The following is an 18436-nucleotide window of genomic DNA, read 5'->3' on the forward strand; positions in this document are numbered from 1 at the left end:
ATACACGGCTGTGACTATAACCGAAGAAAATTCTCTTGGGAGGTAATACGGTCTGCATTTGATTGTGAGGTATTCTAGGTCGGGTGAACAAAAGGACTTGGGTTCCTGTACATTATCACAGTAGTTAATCATGAAACATACACCACCGCCTTTCTTCTTCCCAAAGAGTTATTTATTCCTGTCTGTGCGATGTACTGTGAACCCAGCTGGCTGTATGGACATGGACAGTATATCCACAGAGAGCCATGATTACGTGAAAGAGAGTATTTTACAGTCCCTGATGTCTCTCTGGAAGGAGATCCTCGTCTACTTTATTGTCTAGGGACTGAACATTAGCGAGTAATATACTCGGAAGTGGTGGATGGTGTGCACGCCTCTTAAGTCGGACTAGATGTCCACTCTGAATACCTCTTCTCCATCGGCTGCATCTTGGAGCAGCCTCTGGGATAAGTTCCATTGCTCTGGGGTCGTATTTTTGGTAATAATGCTGGTGAGTTACCGCCGATCTGATATCCAAAACTTATTTCCGGCTGTATGTAATAAAACAAAAAACGTTCTGGACTAATGTAAAAAAGAACACCCAAAAAACTAAATACTGCAAAGTTGCTTAGAAGCTAGAAGCAGAGCTACCATATCTGCCAGCACCGACTATTTTATCTTAATTGAAATGTTGAAATCATTTGTGATTCATTTTTGATTTTTTGATGTACGTTCAGTTCTGGGTTTTGCTCTTACAAAGAATAGAGCATTCCTTTCTAGCTTGCATGCAGGAAGCTTTTACCTAAGGTCATTTGCATGTCTAATGAAGGACAATGGTTTGTATTGTCTCAGGAATTCTGCTCTTCAACCCACATTGTTTCACCTCTCTGGGTAGCAAAGGTTCTGTTGTGAGAACACCCTGTAGATCTGATATCTGAGTGGAAGTTAACTCAACAGTAGTGATATTGGTCAAAACTCAGATTTTGAATCCAAACAACTCAGATGTTATAACAGGCTCTAAGATTCATTGTCTCCTTCTATTTGTTCCTGACCTGCGCTGGTGAGATTTTCTCTCCACCCGAGGGACTCTTTCAGGCTATGACATTTCACTCTCTCTTCCGCTCTGATCATGCCTAGAATAATGCCTTGCAATGCTTGTTAATGCTTTGTAACGTATGCCTTGTATGTGATTGAATTTTTTTTACAAAGTAATTAAATATACTTGTTTTTAGAATTCGATTCTCAGACCTTTCTTGATAGCCAATTCCTGTAACTCAACTATGGTCTCTTGCAGATTGCTAAATCATCTTTATGGTGTGGCGGTACAGCCCTGCTGCACCACAGGGTCTTTCACATCTTGATCTTTATTGTCAGTCATAGTCATAACAAGATAATTGAGTGTTGGACAAACTAATTTGCTTATCACTTTCCATCTCAGACCTTTAGCACTTCCCTCAATAAAAGGGTCCTGTAAATGGTATATGTGTTTCAAAAATGTCAAGACTCTCTGCTGTCAACTCTCCTTCCTCCTGCCTTATTGACAGGCAGATAATTCCGTGCTTGATTGCTCTGTGCAGTCTTCATCATGTGGCTGTTGATATTCTTAGCCTGGTTGGTGATATGGGCTGGAGGGACGTACTGGTATCTTTTCGGCAAGCCAAGCCCTTTCTCTCTGGAGTCAGTGAGGCCTCCGGGACCCCGGGAGTTTGACCAGAGGAAGAGGGACAAAGTCATCAAACTAGGTAAGGTAAAGCTCTGGGTTGATTATTTGCCTATGACTGTGATTTTGGGAGCATTCTAATCAATCTCTGAGCGTTAGAAGAGATATCATGTATGTATTGTCATCTAGGAGCAAAGACAAGGAATGCCCCAATGAAAATCAAATTTAGATGCCCTACGTTTATGACCATTAGAGGAAGATGGGTAATTTATGACAACCACTTTTTGATCTTGAATTTGTCTTTCTGTCCAGGTTTCAGTGTTGACAAAGTGCCCCAGAACCTGGATGCCATAGTGATTGGTAGTGGCATTGGGGGCCTGACGGTGGCGGCCACGTTGGCCAAAGTGGGGAAGAAGGTCCTGGTCCTGGAACAGCATGACCAGTCAGGAGGCTGCTGTCACACCTACGTAGAGAAAGGATTTGAATTTGATGTTGGTAAGACAGGGGTCTTGTTCATTTGTATTTGTATTTATTAAGGATTCCTGCCAAGGCAGCAGGTACTATTACTGGGGTCCAGCAATATTAAGGCAGTTAGAGTGCATTCAGAATGTATATAGACCCCTTGACTTTTTCCACATTTTATTACGTTACAGCCTTATTCTAAAATGGATTAAATTTATATTTTTACTCATCAATCTACACACAATACCCCATAATGACCATAATCAGGGTAGTTACAAATAGGATCGTAATGAAATCAACAACATATATTGATCACATATTTATTAATGTAGCAGAAATTTGCTTTAAAGCAGTATCCAAATCCATCGGATGTAGTGATCACAATATAGTAGCGATATTTAGGAAAACCGAAATTCCAAAGGCTGGACCTAATATAGTGTATAAGAGGTCAAACATAAGTTTTGTAGGGATTCCTATGTTGTTGATGTAAAGGATACTTGTTGGTCTGTGGTTTGTAATGATGACAACCAGAAACTGCACTTGACACATTCATGAAATTACTTATTTCAGTTACTAATAAGCCTGCACCCATTAAGAAAATTACTGTTAAACCCGTGGATTGATGAGGAATTGAACCATTTTATGGTTGAGAGGGATGAGACAACAGGAATGGCAAATAAGTCTGGCTGCACAACCGATTAGCAAATGTACAATAATTTGAGAAATCATGTGACTAAACTGAATAAAAAGAAGAAGAAACTATACTATGAAACAAAGATAAATTACATGAAACATTATAGGAAAAAGCTTTGGAGCACCTTAATTGAAATTTTGGGGAAAAAATCAAACTCAAACTCATTGAGTCAGATGACTCATTCATAACAAACCCACAGATATTACCAATTACTTTAACCATTTCTTTAATTGGCAAGACTAGCAAACTTAGGCATGACATGCTAACAACCAAATGCTGACACAATCAAGTATAACTGATAACATTATGAAAGACAAGCATTGTAATTCTGTAAAGTGAGTGTGGAAGAGGCGAAAAAAGTATTCTTATCTATCAATAATGACAAGCCACCGGGGTCTGACAACTTGGATGGAAAATTACTGAGGACAATATTGCCATATCTTCCATCTAAGCCTACTAGAACGTCTGTGCCCTCAGGCCTGGGGGGAAGCAAAAGTAACTCTGCTACCCAAGAATAGTAAAGCCGCCTTTAATGGATCAAATATGCGAACAATCAGCCTGTTACCAACCCTTAGTAAAGTTTTGGAAAAATTGTGTTTGACCAGATACAGTGTTATTTTACTGTAAACAAATTGACAACAGACTTTCAGCATGCTTATAGGGAAAGACAGTCAACAAACACGGCACTTACACAAATGACTGATGATTGGCTGAGAAAAATAAACTATACAATTATTGTGGGGGCTCTCCTGTTAAGACTTCCGTGCAGCTTTTGACATTATCGATCATAGTCTGCTGATTGAAAAAACGCATGTGTTATGGCTTTACACCCCCTGCTATATCGTGGATAAAGAGTTACCTGTATAACAGAACACAGAGGGTGTTCTTTAATTGAAGCCTCTCCAACATAATCTAGGTAGAATCAGAAATTCCCCAGGGCAGCTGTCTAGGCCCCTTACTTTTTTCAGTCTTTACTAATGACATGCTTTGAGTAAAGCCACTGTGTCTATGTATGTGGATGACTTAACACTATACATGTCAGCTACTACAGGGAGTTAAATCACTGCAACACTTAACAAAGAGCTGGAGTTGGTTTCAGAATGGGTGGCAAGGAATAAGTTAGTCCTAAATATTTCTAAAACTAAAAGCATTGTATTTGGGACAAATCATTCACTAAACCCTAAACCTCAACTAAATCTTGTAATAAATAATGTGAAAATTGAGGCAGGTTGAGGTGACTAAAGTGCTTGGAGTAACCCTGTATTGTCAATTGTCATGGTCAAAACATGTTGATACAATAGTAGCTAAGATGGGGAGAAGTCTGTGTTGAATTGCTGAATGCACTGAGGTGTCTGTTTAAACTACTAGCACACAGCTCGGACACGCTTGCATACCACACAAGACATTCCACCAAATGTCTCTTCACAATCCCCAAGTCAAGAAAAAACTATGGGAGGCGTACAGTACTACTGTACATAGAGCCATGGCTACATGGAACTCTATCCCACATCAGGTAACTGATGCAAGCAGTAGAATCAGATTTGAAAAAACAGATATAAATACACCTTATGGAACAGCTGGGACTGTGAAGAGACACACAGGCACAGACACACATACACATGATAAGACATGCACTGTACACACACGTACACGTGGATTTTGTATTGTAGATTTATGGAAGTAAAGTAGTGGCCTGAGGGAACACACTTAATGTGTTGTGAAAAGTATTATGAAATGCAATGTCATGTAATATTTTTAATTGTATATACAGTGTCTTCGGAAAGTATTCAGACCCATTGACTTTTTCCACATTTTGTTACGTTACAGACTTATTCTAAAATATATTAAATAAATATAATCATCAGCAATCTACCCACAATACCCCATAATGACAAAGCGAAAAGAGGTTTTTCAAATGTATTAAAAATAAAAAAAACAGAAATACCTTATTTACATAAGTATTCAGACCCTTTGCTATGAGACTCAAAATTGAGCTCAGGTCCATCCTGTTTCCATTGATCATCCTTGAGCTGTTTCTGTGCTTTGGCAAAGTGGGTGGGGTTATATCCTTCCTGTTTGGCCCTGTCCGGGGGTATCATCGGATGGGGCCACAGTGTCTCCTGACCCCTCCTGTCTCAGCCTCCAGTATTTATGCTGCAGTAGTTTATGTGTCGGGGGGCTAGGGTCAGTTGGTTATATCTGGAGTACTTCTCCTGTCTTATCCAGTGTCCTGTGTGAATTTAAATATGCTCTCTCTAATTCTCTCCTTCTCTCTTTCTTTCTCTCTCTCGGAGGACCTGAGCCCTAGGACCATGCGTCAGGACGACCGGGCATGATGACTCCTTGCTGTCCTCAGTCCACCTGGCCTTGCTGCTGTTCCAGTTTCAACTGTTCTGCCTGCGGTTATGGAACCCTGACCTGTCCACCGGACGTGCTACCTGTCCCAGACCTGCTGTTTTCAACTCTTAATGATCGGCTATGAAAAGCCAACTGACATTTATTCCTGATTATTATTTGACCATGCTGGTCATTTATGAACATTTTGAACATCTTGGCCATGTTCTGTTATAATCTCCACCCGGCACAGCCAGAAGAGGACTGGCCACCCCTCATAGCCTGGTTCCTCTCTAGGTTTCTTCCTAGGTTTTGGCCTTTCTAGGGAGTTTTTCCCAGCCACCGTGCTTCTACACCTGCATTGCTTGCTGTTTGGGGTTTTAGGCTGGGTTTCTGTACAGCACTTCGAGATATTAGCTGATGTACGAAGGGCTATATAAAATAAACTTGATTTCTACAACTTGATTGGAGTTGTGACGACCCTCCCACTCTGTCTGCTGAATTCTCTCTCTTTGCTCTTGTTTTCCTTAATAGGATGTCGGTTGGGCGGGGCTGTGAGGGTCGTCAGCGAAATGGGACACACCAGGATAAATGCACCTCTTCCCCATTCAATAAGGAGACTCTCTCCATGCAGACACACTTACAGATTTTGGTTGTGGCATTTTTGTGGATGTTTTGTTTGTTTGCGTTAGCACCTTTCAACAACCCTCATTATCATATGTTTACACGCAACCACTCACTTACACTACTGACTACACACACCATTGTTAATTGTATTTACTTTACTTCAGTTAATGAATACATTTTGTTATTCTTTATCTCCACATTGTCTCCCTTTTGTTATGAACTTCGAGTCGGTTCGTGACAGAGTCCACCTGTGGTAAATTCAATTCATTGGACATGATTTGGAAATGCACACACGTCTATATAAGCTCCCACAGTTGACAGTGCATGTCAGAGCAAAAACCAAGCCATGAGGTCGAAGGAATTGTCTGTAAAGCTCCGAGACAGGAATGTTTCGAGGCACAGATCTGGGGAAGGGGTATCCAAAACATTTCTGCAGCATTGAAGGTCGCCAAGAACACATTGGCCTTCCATTCTTAAATGGAAGAAGTTTTGAACCACCAAGACTCTTCCTAGAGCTGGCCTCCCGGCCAAACTGAGCAATCGGGGGAGAAGGGCCTTGGTCAGGGAGGTTACCAAGAACCCAATGGTCACTCTGACAGAGCTCTAGAGTTCCTCTGTGTAGATGGGAGAACCTTCCAGAAGGACAACCATCTCTGCAGCACTCCACCAATCAGGCCTTTATGGTAGAGTGGCCAGACGGAAGCCACTCCTCAGTTAAAGGCACATGATAGCCACTGCCAAAAGGCACCTAAAGACTCTCAGACCATGAGAAACAAGATTCTCTGGTCTGATGAAACCAAGATTGAACTCTTTGGCCTGAATGCCAAGTTTCACGTCTGGAGGAAACCTGGAACCATCCCTACAGGGATGCATGGTGGTGGCAGCATCATGCTGTGGGGATGTTTTTCAGTGGCAGGGACTGGGAAACTAGTCAGGACCCAGGCAAAGATGAACCATCCCTTGTAACTACCCTACCCTGTCTCGGAGCTTTACAGACAATTCCTTCGACCTCATGGCTTGGTTTTTGCTCTGACATGCACTGTCAACTGTGGGAGCTTATATAGACGTGTGTGCATTTCCAAATCATGTCCAATGAATTGAATTTACCACAGGTGGACTCTGTCACGAACCGACTCGAAGTTCATAACAAAAGGGAGACAATGTGGAGATAAAGAATAACAAAATGTATTCATTAACTGAAGTAAAGTAAATACAATTAACAATGGTGTGTGTAGTCAGTAGTGTAAGTGAGTGGTTGCGTGTAAACATATGATAATGAGGGTTGTTGAAAGGTGCTAATGCAAACAAACAAAACATCCACAAAAATGCCACAACCAAAATCTGTAAGTGTGTCTGCATGGAGAGAGTCTCCTTATTGAATGGGGAAGAGGTGCATTTATCCTGGTGTGTCCCATTTCGCTGACGACCCTCACAGCCCCGCCCAACCGACATCCTATTAAGGAAAACAAGAGCAAAGAGAGAGAATTCGGCAGACAGAGTGGGAGGGTCGTCACAACTCCAATCAAGTTGTAGAAATCAAGTTTATTTTATATAGCCCTTCGTACATCAGCTAATATCTCGAAGTGCTGTACAGAAACCCAGCCTAAAACCCCAAACAGCAAGCAATGCAGGTGTAGAAGCACGGTGGCTGGGAAAAACTCCCTAGAAAGGCCAAAACCTAGGAAGAAACCTAGAGAGGAACCAGGCTATGAGGGGTGGCCAGTCCTCTTCTGGCTGTGCCGGGTGGAGATTATAACAGAACATGGCCAAGATGTTCAAAATGTTCATAAATGACCAGCATGGTCAAATAATAATCAGGAATAAATGTCAGTTGGCTTTCCATAGCCGATCATTAAGAGTTGAAAACAGCAGGTCTGGGACAGGTAGCACGTCCGGTGGACAGGTCAGGGTTCCATAACCGCAGGCAGAACAGTTGAAACTGGAACAGCAGCAAGGCCAGGTGGACTGAGGACAGCAAGGAGTCATCATGCCCGGTCGTCCTGACGCATGGTCCTAGGGCTCAGGTCCTCCGAGAGAGAGAAAGAAAGAGAGAAGGAGAGAATTAGAGAGAGCATATTTAAATTCACACAGGACACTGGATAAGACAGGAGAAGTACTCCAGATATAACCAACTGACCCTAGCCCCCCGACACATAAACTACTGCAGCATAAATACTGGAGGCTGAGACAGGAGGGGTCAGGAGACACTGTGGCCCCATCCGATGATACCCCCGGACAGGGCCAAACAGGAAGGATATAACCCCACCCACTTTGCCAAAGCACAGAAACAGCTCAAGGATGATCAATGGAAACAGGATGGACCTGAGCTCAATTTTGAGTCTCATAGCAAAGGGTCTGAATACTTATGTAAATAAGGTATTTCTGTTTTTTTTATTTTTAATACATTTGAAAAACCTCTTTTCGCTTTGTCATTATGGGGTATTGTGGGTAGATTGCTGATGATTATATTTATTTAATATATTTTAGAATAAGTCTGTAACGTAACAAAATGTGGAAAAAGTCAATGGGTCTGAATACTTTCCGAAGACACTGTATATACAATTAAAAATATTACATGACATTGCATTTCATAATACTTTTCACAACACATTAAGTGTGTTCCCTCAGGCCACTACTTTACTTCCATAAATCTACAATACAAAATCCACGTGTACGTGTGTGTACAGTGCATGTCTTATCATGTGTATGTGTGTCTGTGCCTGTGTGTCTCTTCACAGTCCCAGCTGTTCCATAAGGTGTATTTATATCTGTTTTTTCAAATCTGATTCTACTGCTTGCATCAGTTACCTGATGTGGGATAGAGTTCCATGTAGCCATGGCTCTATGTACAGTAGTACTGTACGCCTCCCATAGTTTTTTCTTGACTTGGGGATTGTGAAGAGACATTTGGTGGAATGTCTTGTGTGGTATGCATGCGTGTCCGAGCTGTGTGCTAGTAGTTTAAACAGACACCTCAGTGCATTCAGCAATTCAACACAGACTTCTCCCCATCTTAGCTACTATTGTATCAACATGTTTTGACCATGACAATTGACAATACAGGGTTACTCCAAGCACTTTAGTCACCTCAACCTGCCTCAATTTTCACATTATTTATTACAAGATTTAGTTGAGGTTTAGGGTTTAGTGAATGATTTGTCCCAAATACAATGCTTTTAGTTTTAGAAATATTTAGGACTAACTTATTCCTTGCCACCCATTCTGAAACCAACTCCAGCTCTTTGTTAAGTGTTGCAGTGATTTAACTCCCTGTAGTAGCTGACATGTATAGTGTTAAGTCATCCACATACATAGACACAGTGGCTTTACTCAAAGCATGTCATTAGTAAAGACTGAAAAAAGTAAGGGGCCTAGACAGCTGCCCTGGGGAATTTCTGATTCTACCTAGATTATGTTGGAGAGGCTTCAATTAAAGAACACCCTCTGTGTTCTGTTATACAGGTAACTCTTTATCCACGATATAGCAGGGGGTGTAAAGCCATAACACATGCGTTTTTTCAATCAGCAGACTATGATCGATAATGTCAAAAGCTGCACGGAAGTCTTAACAGGAGAGCCCCCACAATAATTGTATAGTTTATTTTTCTCAGCCAATCATCAGTCATTTGTGTAAGTGCCGTGTTTGTTGACTGTCTTTCCCTATAAGCATGCTGAAAGTCTGTTGTCAATTTGTTTACAGTAAAATAACACTGTATCTGGTCAAACACAATTTTTCCAAAACTTTACTAAGGGTTGGTAACAGGCTGATTGTTCGCATATTTGATCCATTAAAGGCGGCTTTACTATTCTTGGGTAGCAGAGTTACTTTTGCTTCCCCCCAGGCCTGAGGGCACAGACGTTCTAGTAGGCTTAGATGGAAGATATGGCAATATTTTCCTCAGTAATTTTCCATCCAAGTTGTCAGACCCCGGTGGCTTGTCATTATTGATAGATAAGAATACTTTTTTCGCCTCTTCCACACTCACTTTACAGAATTACAATGCTTGTCTTTCATAATGTTATCAGTTATACTTGATTGTGTCAGGATTTGGTTGTTAACATGTCATGCCTAAGTTTACTAGTCTTGCCAATTAAAGAAATGGTTAAAGTAATTGGTAATATCTGTGGGTTTGTTATGAATGAGTCATCTGACTCAATGAGTTTGAGTTTGATTTTTTCCCCAAAATTTCATTTAAGGTGCTCCAAAGCTTTTTCCTATAATGTTTCATGTAATTTATCTTTGTTTCATAGTATAGTTTCTTCTTCTTTTTATTCAGTTTAGTCACATGATTTCTCAAATTATAGTACATTTGCTAATCGGTTGTGCAGCCAGACTTATTTGCCATTCCTGTTGTCTCATCCCTCTCAACCATAAAATGGTTCAATTCCTCATCAATCCACGGGTTTAACAGTAATTTTCTTAATGGGTGCAGGCTTATTAGTAACTGAAATAAGTAATTTCATGAATGTGTCAAGTGCAGTTTCTGGTTGTCATCATTACAAACCACAGACCAACAAGTATCCTTTACATCAACAACATAGGAATCCCTACAAAACTTATGTTTGACCTCTTATACACTATATTAGGTCCAGCCTTTGGAATTTCGGTTTTCCTAAATATCGCTACTATATTGTGATCACTACATCCGATGGATTTGGATACTGCTTTAAAGCAAATTTCTGCTACATTAATAAATATGTGATCAATATATGTTGTTGATTTCATTACGATCCTATTTGTAACTACCCTGGTAGGTTGACTGATAACCTGAACCAGGTTCCAGGCACTGGTTACAGTTTGAAGCTTTTTCTTGAGTGGGTAGCTTGATGAAAGCCAGTCAATATTTAAATCACCCAGAAAATATACCTCTCTGTTGATATCACATACATTATCAAGCATTTCACAGATGTTATCCATATACTGACTGTTAGCACTTGGTGGTCTATAGCAGCTTCCCACAACAATGGGCTTTAGGTGAGGCAGATGAAACTGTAGCCATTTTACTTCAACAGTAATTAACACGAGATCCTCTTTAAGCTTTACATGAATGTGGTTCTAAATATAAACAGCAACACCTCCACCATTGGCATTTCTGTATTTTCTGTAAATGTTATAACCATGTATTGCTACCACTGTATCATCAAATGTATTATCTAAGTGAGTTTCAGAGATTGTCAGAATATGAATGTCATCTGGTAACTAGCAAATTATTGATTTCGTGAACCTTGTTTCTTAAGCTACATATGTTAAACGTGGGCTATTGTTAGCACTTTTTTGGGATGCTTGATTGTTTTCATTGCTTTACTGGGAAGCTTAGTAGGAGTAGACATGCTCATGTTATTTATGTTAGTGCAGGGTGAGCTGCACACAGTGGACTTCCTACTATGGCACACTGCCTCAGTGCTAACAGTATAACTCTTGTTCATAGGCACATGATTACTGCATACAATAGCTGTAGGATCAGCAGAGGCATTCAGGGCAGCTAGATTTGTTTCCTTACATTTTGTCTACCAAGGCTCATGGGATAATGTACATTTGCTGAATCATTATGACAACTCAGCGACACAATGGTAGGGATTAACCAAACTGGGCTTTGTTTTGTCATTCTCACACTGATAACTTGTATTCAATAGACCACATGTCATTGAACGTTTACTATGACTTATTCCAAGTATTCAATGTATCATGCATTGCTTTGGAGTGAACACATTTGAAATGAGCACAAAGGCCATCTAAATGTAATTAATTCACAAACAAGAAGCTGTGTTGAGAAGAAGGGCCTGCTTCTTTCTCTAAAAGCTAGATGGGCATTTGGCAAAGTCAAAATTGGCTATATCATGAAAATGTACATTGGTCTTAATTTAAGGTTAGGATTAGGCTCATGTTAATTTAGCAATGTGATTAAGGTAAGGTTTAGGTTTAAAATCTTTAAGAAGATTAATTGTAGAAATAGGCGGGTTTATGTTTTTGCCACTTGCCCAGATCGTGGCGCCCCAGTCAATGGCTTTGTGACCTGATGTAACATCTTATTGAAGCATTATTTATCCCCATTGTCCCATCCAGGTCTCCACTACATCGGCCAGCTTCATGAGAACAGTCTGCTGCGTATTGCCTTCGACCAGATCACCGAGGGCCAGTTGGAGTTTGTGGAGCTGGACCAGCACTTTGACACCATCCAGATTGGTGAGGGAGAGGACAAACGCGAGTACACCATCTTCTCTGGCAAGACAGAGATGGAGGCTCACCTGAAAAATCAGTTTCCAGACGACGTCACTGCCATTGAAACTTTTTTCAAAATCATGAAGGTACTTTCTTTTTTTCATTTCAGGGGTTTTGTTGGTAATGAGAAAACTGAAGTGATCAAATGAGTATCGACAGTATGGTAGTCACCTGAACCCATCACCTAGCGACCTCATCAAGAGATTTGGATCTCTTGGCGGAACAGTTGAGACGTTTGGTTGACAGTCCCAAGTTCTTAGGTTCAAGCCCTGGTTGGGACTACCCTCTGACTTCACTACAGTATAATAACTTTTTACCTCAAATGTCCTTTAATATCATGCTAGGTGTCAGCCAAGAAGACTCACTATCTGGCCTCTCTGAAGCTGATCCCCCAGTGGCTGGCTCTGTTCTTGCTGAAGTCCGGCATCACACACCTCTGCTCCTCCATCTTTACCCTCTCTGGTACTGGAGCTACAGACCTGGTGAGCACCTTGACCACCAACAAGGACCTTCACGTCATCTTCAGTTACCTCTTCTACGGTACTTGGTCTTAACGTTCTAGATTCTATTGTATTGCATTCTATACTAAACTATACTATTCCATTCCATTCTAATATTTCAGTATTATTATATATATTCAGAATGATATTCTATGCTTGGAAAGAGCCCAAGACAAACTGAGCCAGAACTGGACTATGGCAACCAAGGAATATCTGTCATAATTCATGAAATAGAACTGAGGTAGCTAATAGTTTATTTTATGCCCCCCCCCCCCCCCAGGTGTCCCCCCCAAGGATTCCAGTGTTATGATCAATGCTCTTCTGTTGCACCACTACAAGAGAGGAGCGTACTACCCTAAAGGAGGAGCCAGTGAGATCTCCTACCACATCATCCCTGTCATCCAGAAGTCTGGAGGCAACGTCCTGGTCAGAGCACCTGTCACTCAGATCCTGGTCAACAATGACGGGGCAGCATATGGTGAGAACACAGATATTGTCCATATCGATTTCACAATGGACAAGTTTTAATACTCACCACTGCATCAAAAGGTTGGTCCTCATTGAAGTCCTGTAGATCACTTCATTACTTCCTTTTAGTTTACAAAACTCTACTACACAAGCTTCCAACTGACTTAACTTTATTGCTGAAGTATAAAAGAATGAGCTACCAAACCCACTTGCAGGGTTGGTTAACTCTTGAGGTCCCTCTGGTCTTGACCAATTTACGTAAATCCTCCTTTAGTTTTATTGCCCCCCACCTGCAAAATTCCTTGCATCTTGATTCCCTGGTGCCGCTAGGGAAGTTTAGGACTCTGGTGTTAAATTAATTAATTAAGGATTGCAGTTGTTTTGATTGATTGTAATGGTTTATTTGTTGAAATTGTAGTATTGTAATTGTACCTTGTAGGTTTTTTATTCTTGTTTTATTTGGAATGTTCATTTTCTTGATTGTAAATATGTTTGTACATAGGGCACCATTGTGAATGATACTCTGGTCTCAATTGGGCTCCCCTAAATAAATAAAAGTAAAAATATATATATTTTTCCTTTATTTAACTAGGCAATTCAGTTAAGAAGAAATTCTTTTTATTTATTTTTTATTTTAATTTTTTTTTTTTTCCCATTTTCTCCCCAATTTTTCGTGGTATCCAATCGCTAGTAATTACTACCTTGTCTCATCGCTACAACTCCCGTACGGGCTCGGGAGAGACGAAGGTCGAAAGCCATGCGTCCTCCGAAGCACAACCCAACCAGCCGTACTGCTTCTTAACACAGCGCGCCTCCAACCCGGAAGCCAGCCGCACCAATGAGTCGGAGGAAACACCTTGTACCTGGCCCCCTTGGTTGGCGCGCACTGCGCCCGGCCCGCCACAGGAGTCGCTGGAGCGAGATGAGACAAGGATATCCCTACCGGCCAAACCCTCCCTACCCCGGACGACGCTATGCCAATTGTGCGTCGCCCCACGGACCTCCCGGTCGCGGCCGGCTGCGACAGAGCCTGGGCGCGAACCCAGAGACTCTGGTGGCGCAGTTAGCACTGCGATGCAGTGCCCTAGACCACTGCTCCACCCGGGAGGCCCAAGAAGAAATTCTTATTTACAATGACGGCCTACAGCGGCCAAATCCGGACGACGCTGGGCCAATTGTGCACCGTCCTATGGGACTCCCAATCACAGCCGGTTGTGATACAGCCTGGAATCGAACCAGGGTGTCTGTGCTGACTCCTCAAGCACTGAGATGCATTGCCCTAGACTGCTGATCCACTCAGCTGACAATCATGATATGGTCCATATCCATTTCACAATGGACAAACAGAGTCCTATTGTAATGATTCAGTCCCTGAAACATAGGACAGATGTGAAAACTATAATAACAGCCCAAAGACAAATGACATGCACAGTCCACACAGTCTCCCCTTGTTGTGCTGGGAGAGTAAGTGTCCCATCGCTTATTTCCGCATGCAAGAATTACGAAGACTTAAAGAAGCTTGTCCTATTTCTAATCACAAAATATATTTCCATGAGGAGATCATGTTGATATTTCAAAGGCATACAATGTCTTTCTGAGTCTTCTCCTGTTTGTTTCCATTGCCAGGTGTAAAGGTGAGAAAGGGACAGGAGGAGGTGGAGGTACATGCTCCTGTGATCATCTCCAACTGTGGTCTGTTCACCACCTTCCAGAACTTACTGCCCCCTGAGACCCAGACCAAGCCAGGTGAGCTACACTGACAAACTAACAGCATATAGGATTTCAATCAGTTGATTGATTGATTGATCAGTCGATAGGTGTTGCCTTATAATGTTCTATCTTACTACTGTAAAGTCTTGCTATGGGTTGATGGTAAAACACTTTTTTTGCTAACAGACATCCAGGAACGTTTGGACATGATGAAACATGGCAGAGGATCATTATTGGTCTTCTCTGGCTTTGATGGAACCCAAGAGGAGCTGGGTATTGTCTCCACCAACTTCTGGCTCTTCAAAAATAATGATATGAATGGCTCGTAAGTACCAGGCACCGAATCCTCTTTCAGAATTGAAATTATATGATATCGCCCTCTGTACTCACAAGGTGGCGCTGCTGCATAAACAATGAGTACAAGCAGTTACTATGGCATCACTACATAGCCTACAGTCATATATGGAGATTAGTTTCATTGATGCATCATCACTCCAGCATTCTCCAGATGTTTACAGCCTTGTTGTTTTGTGTAGAATGGAAGGGTTCTTTGCCATGAGTAAAGAGGATGCACCTGATAACATCCCTATGATGTTCATCACCTTCCCCTCTGCCAAAGATCCTACTGCCAAGACCAGACACCCAGGTAGGATAATGTACCAATGAATATCAAAGATAATGCAGTCAAAGTGTGTGTACTTCTTTGTGCCACAAATACGCTGCAGATGTGTCGGATGTATACCATGTTACATTTCCAGGGAAATCCTGCATGACGATATTGACCATGGTGAAGTACGAGTGGTTTGAGGAATGGGCAGACACCTCAGTAAGGAAAAGGGGAGATGACTACATCAACTACAAAATGAAATTTGCAAACAATCTCTTTGACCGGGCGTGCACCCTATTCCCCAAGCTGAGGGAAAAGGTATGAACAAGTGTTTTTCAATTAACATACAGTAGTGTATATTGTCTCTCTCTCTGTGCCTGTCTGTGTTTGTGGCTTTTTAGAGGTTTATCCATGCTAATTGATAACGTCTCTATGCTCTGTTTGTTTCCAGTTGGTGTTCCAGGATGTTGCGACCCCCCTGACTAACATGCACTACCTGGGAGCCCAGCGCGGGGCCATGTACTCTGCTGAGCACAACCTGGACCGCTTCCATGCTGAGGCTGTGGCCAGGAACCGCTGCTCTACCCCTGTCAAAAACCTCTTTATCTCAGGTAACACTCCTGGAACCTCTCCTCTAATGCTTCTCCGTAAAGATTAAATCATTTATAAAGTGAGACAAAATGTGCATTAGCCGTAAAGTCTATTTTGTATGAGCTATATAGTCAAATTTTGTGAAGAATATTTACAGTTACAAACTCGTTTGATTTTTAAAAAATGTACTGGGTGGCAGATAACCTACTAGTTTAGAGTATTGGGCCAGTAACTGAAAGGTTGCTGGTTTGAATCCCCAAGCTGACTAGGTGGAAAAAATATGTTGATGTGCCATTGAGCAAGGCACTTAACCCCAATTGCGCCTGTAAGTCGCTCTGTATAAGAGCGTCTACTAAATTATGTAAATGTACTGTATGTGAGGGAGCTTGCATGTCTTCAGGCCATCTTTGCCTTATCTTATATGGTTTGTGTGGATGTACATTTTCCAGGGCAGGATGTGTTCAGCTGTGGGATAGCAGGAGCGTTGCACGGGGGTCTCCTGTGTGCCTCCACAGTCCTGGACCACATTGTCTACATCGACCTCCTCTTCCTCAAGAAGAAGCTGAAGAAGCAGAAAGTCAGAAAGATGGCCAGGCTGGTTAAGAAGCTCGAGTGAGGAGACTGCACTCCATTTCTACGCTCCGGAGCGAAGTTTCCCCTGTAATTGAACTTTCCCCTCCCCCAATCCTAACCTAAATCATTAGTTGGGACAATTTAAAACTGACCCAAGACCAGCGTCTAGGGCCAGCTTCACCCTACACACTACTTCTACAGTAAGGTAGCCTATAAAGGGTCGGAAAAGAAGAAGAAACCGCTAACATCCGGTTTTCAGGGATACAGCATCTTCAACATAGCTTCCATTTCCTCTGAAAACCGCATGTAGGGACCACAGGAGGTTGGTGGTGCCTTACTTGGGGAGGATGGGCTCGTGGTAATGGCTGGAGTGCAATAGGTGGAATGGTGTCAAATACAACAAACACGTGGATTCCATGTGTTTGATGCCATCACATTCGCTTCGTTCCAGCCATTATTGTGAGCCGTCCTCCCCTCAGCAGCCTCCACTGGTAGGGACTGCTCGAGCGGTTCTTTTACGCCTGCTAGGTTAACAGTAAGGCTGTTCTCTACTTCCTCCGCAGGACTAAGTCTGAACTGCAGGTTTCATTCTGATACTATGACATCATAACAAGCTGAGGAGATGGAATCCCACAAACCATTTCTGGTTACATCTTCATTCCTAGAACATTAGCATGAATGTTCTGAGAGGGGTAAAATGGTTAACACTTTTGGTTAAAACGTTTGACAGAGTTTCCCAGGGATGTATACATATTGTATGTAACTTTACAATTACAGATTGATTTGTAAATACAGAATCTGCCAATGGAAAGTAATCCTTGAATATATATGCACCACTTACACTGTGTCAAAGTTTTAAATGTTTTAATGTGAATCATTTAATATTGTATTATTGTAAACATGTAACATGGTAAGACCAGGTTCCAGGATAAAGTGACTAAGGGGACAGTTTAAATCGGCTATCGGGCACAATTTTTGGGTTCTTGCATTGGAATTATATTGAATTCTGCTTATATCAGCTTATACCACAATAAACACTTCAAACCGACACTCTGAGATCATTGAGTGCTTTTGAAGTGACAGGTTGGCACGAAATCTGTAGCCTAGCTCAGCTGTGCTGTATCAGCACAATGGACAGCGCCCTAACATACTAAAGCAAGGCCGTTTTGGTAATGAATATAGGCTACAAGATAGGCTGTTTGAAATAGGTGAATTACCTTGTCTATGTGAATGCAGTCTTACACACCGCTGTCTTAACAAAATAATACTAACTAAATGCTGAAAGTAGTAGCTTAGTTATTCATGCATGCAAGCAAAAACACTGAACAGCAGTTTGGCTTAGAATACCGACACAACTGTGAATGCGAACGAGAACAGAACAAAACAACGGTACCAAGTAGTAGGCCTAGAAAACTAAATATCAGATCAATAGAGGCATGACACAATCTAGATTTAGGTTAGTTACATTAACAGTAAACAATGCAGTAAACAAAAGGCTAAATGGAGATCCAAATAACCAAAACCTAGCCTACAACCTACTACAGTTAGATGTAGACATGCACAGCGGTCTTGCCAAATAAATAGGCCTATAGGCCAGCTTCAAACATGGAAAATCATGCCGCTCATGAGTTTAGCAACACCTTGTGAAATGGCACAATACACTTCTGTGAATCAAATTAAACCTACATAATCAACTAAGCAATGCCATCCTACCATAAACACGTTTCCAATATTACAGTTCCATTTACAACCACGAAAATCAATCAAAACCATAATAGAATGGATCTATTTCTATGATGAAACCGAATGTAGCTATATAAAGGGGCGTCATTTGGGTCATTGCAATGGAATTCTATGGAATTCTGCTTATATCATGCTATACCACAATAAACATACATTCAAATGCTTTTGGCCAAGAAGTGACAAGATTTTTATAAAAACCAACTAGCTAGATTGTTTCTTACCTTTTCAGAAGCGTTGCAGCCTCCTTGATGCTCTGTGGAACTTCCTG

At 41.6% G+C, this 18436-nt stretch overlaps 1 protein-coding gene across 1 annotated transcript; it reads left to right on the forward strand.

Annotated features, from left to right (window-relative positions):
• Positions 1-1549: 1549 nt before the first annotated feature.
• Positions 1550-18210, forward strand: si:ch1073-13h15.3 (inactive all-trans-retinol 13,14-reductase). Its single transcript, XM_055890123.1, has 11 exons — positions 1550-1721; positions 1952-2134; positions 11821-12062; positions 12321-12516; positions 12757-12954; positions 14571-14690; positions 14841-14979; positions 15191-15300; positions 15413-15579; positions 15713-15872; positions 16302-18210. The coding sequence occupies exons 1-11, from the start codon at positions 1565-1567 to the stop codon at positions 16466-16468; spliced, it is 1839 nt and encodes a 612-aa protein (XP_055746098.1). The 5' UTR covers positions 1550-1564; the 3' UTR covers positions 16469-18210.
• Positions 18211-18436: the final 226 nt, after the last annotated feature.

This window comes from Salvelinus fontinalis, chromosome 30 (genome assembly GCF_029448725.1).
Source record: "Salvelinus fontinalis isolate EN_2023a chromosome 30, ASM2944872v1, whole genome shotgun sequence".
In the NCBI taxonomy this organism is placed as follows: Eukaryota; Metazoa; Chordata; class Actinopteri; order Salmoniformes; family Salmonidae; genus Salvelinus; species Salvelinus fontinalis.

What these genes read in the sequence shown, in the direction of transcription:
- si:ch1073-13h15.3 (XM_055890123.1), top strand. Translation starts at nt 1,565, where the DNA reads ATGTGGCTGTTGATATTCTTAGCCTGGTTGGTGATATGGGCTGGAGGG. An exon ending in TGAGACCCAGACCAAGCCAG is followed by an intron (nt 14,691 to 14,840) that starts GTGAGCTACACT and finishes TTTTGCTAACAG; the next exon opens with ACATCCAGGAACGTTTGGAC. An exon ending in AATAATGATATGAATGGCTC is followed by an intron (nt 14,980 to 15,190) that starts GTAAGTACCAGG and finishes TGTTTTGTGTAG; the next exon opens with AATGGAAGGGTTCTTTGCCA.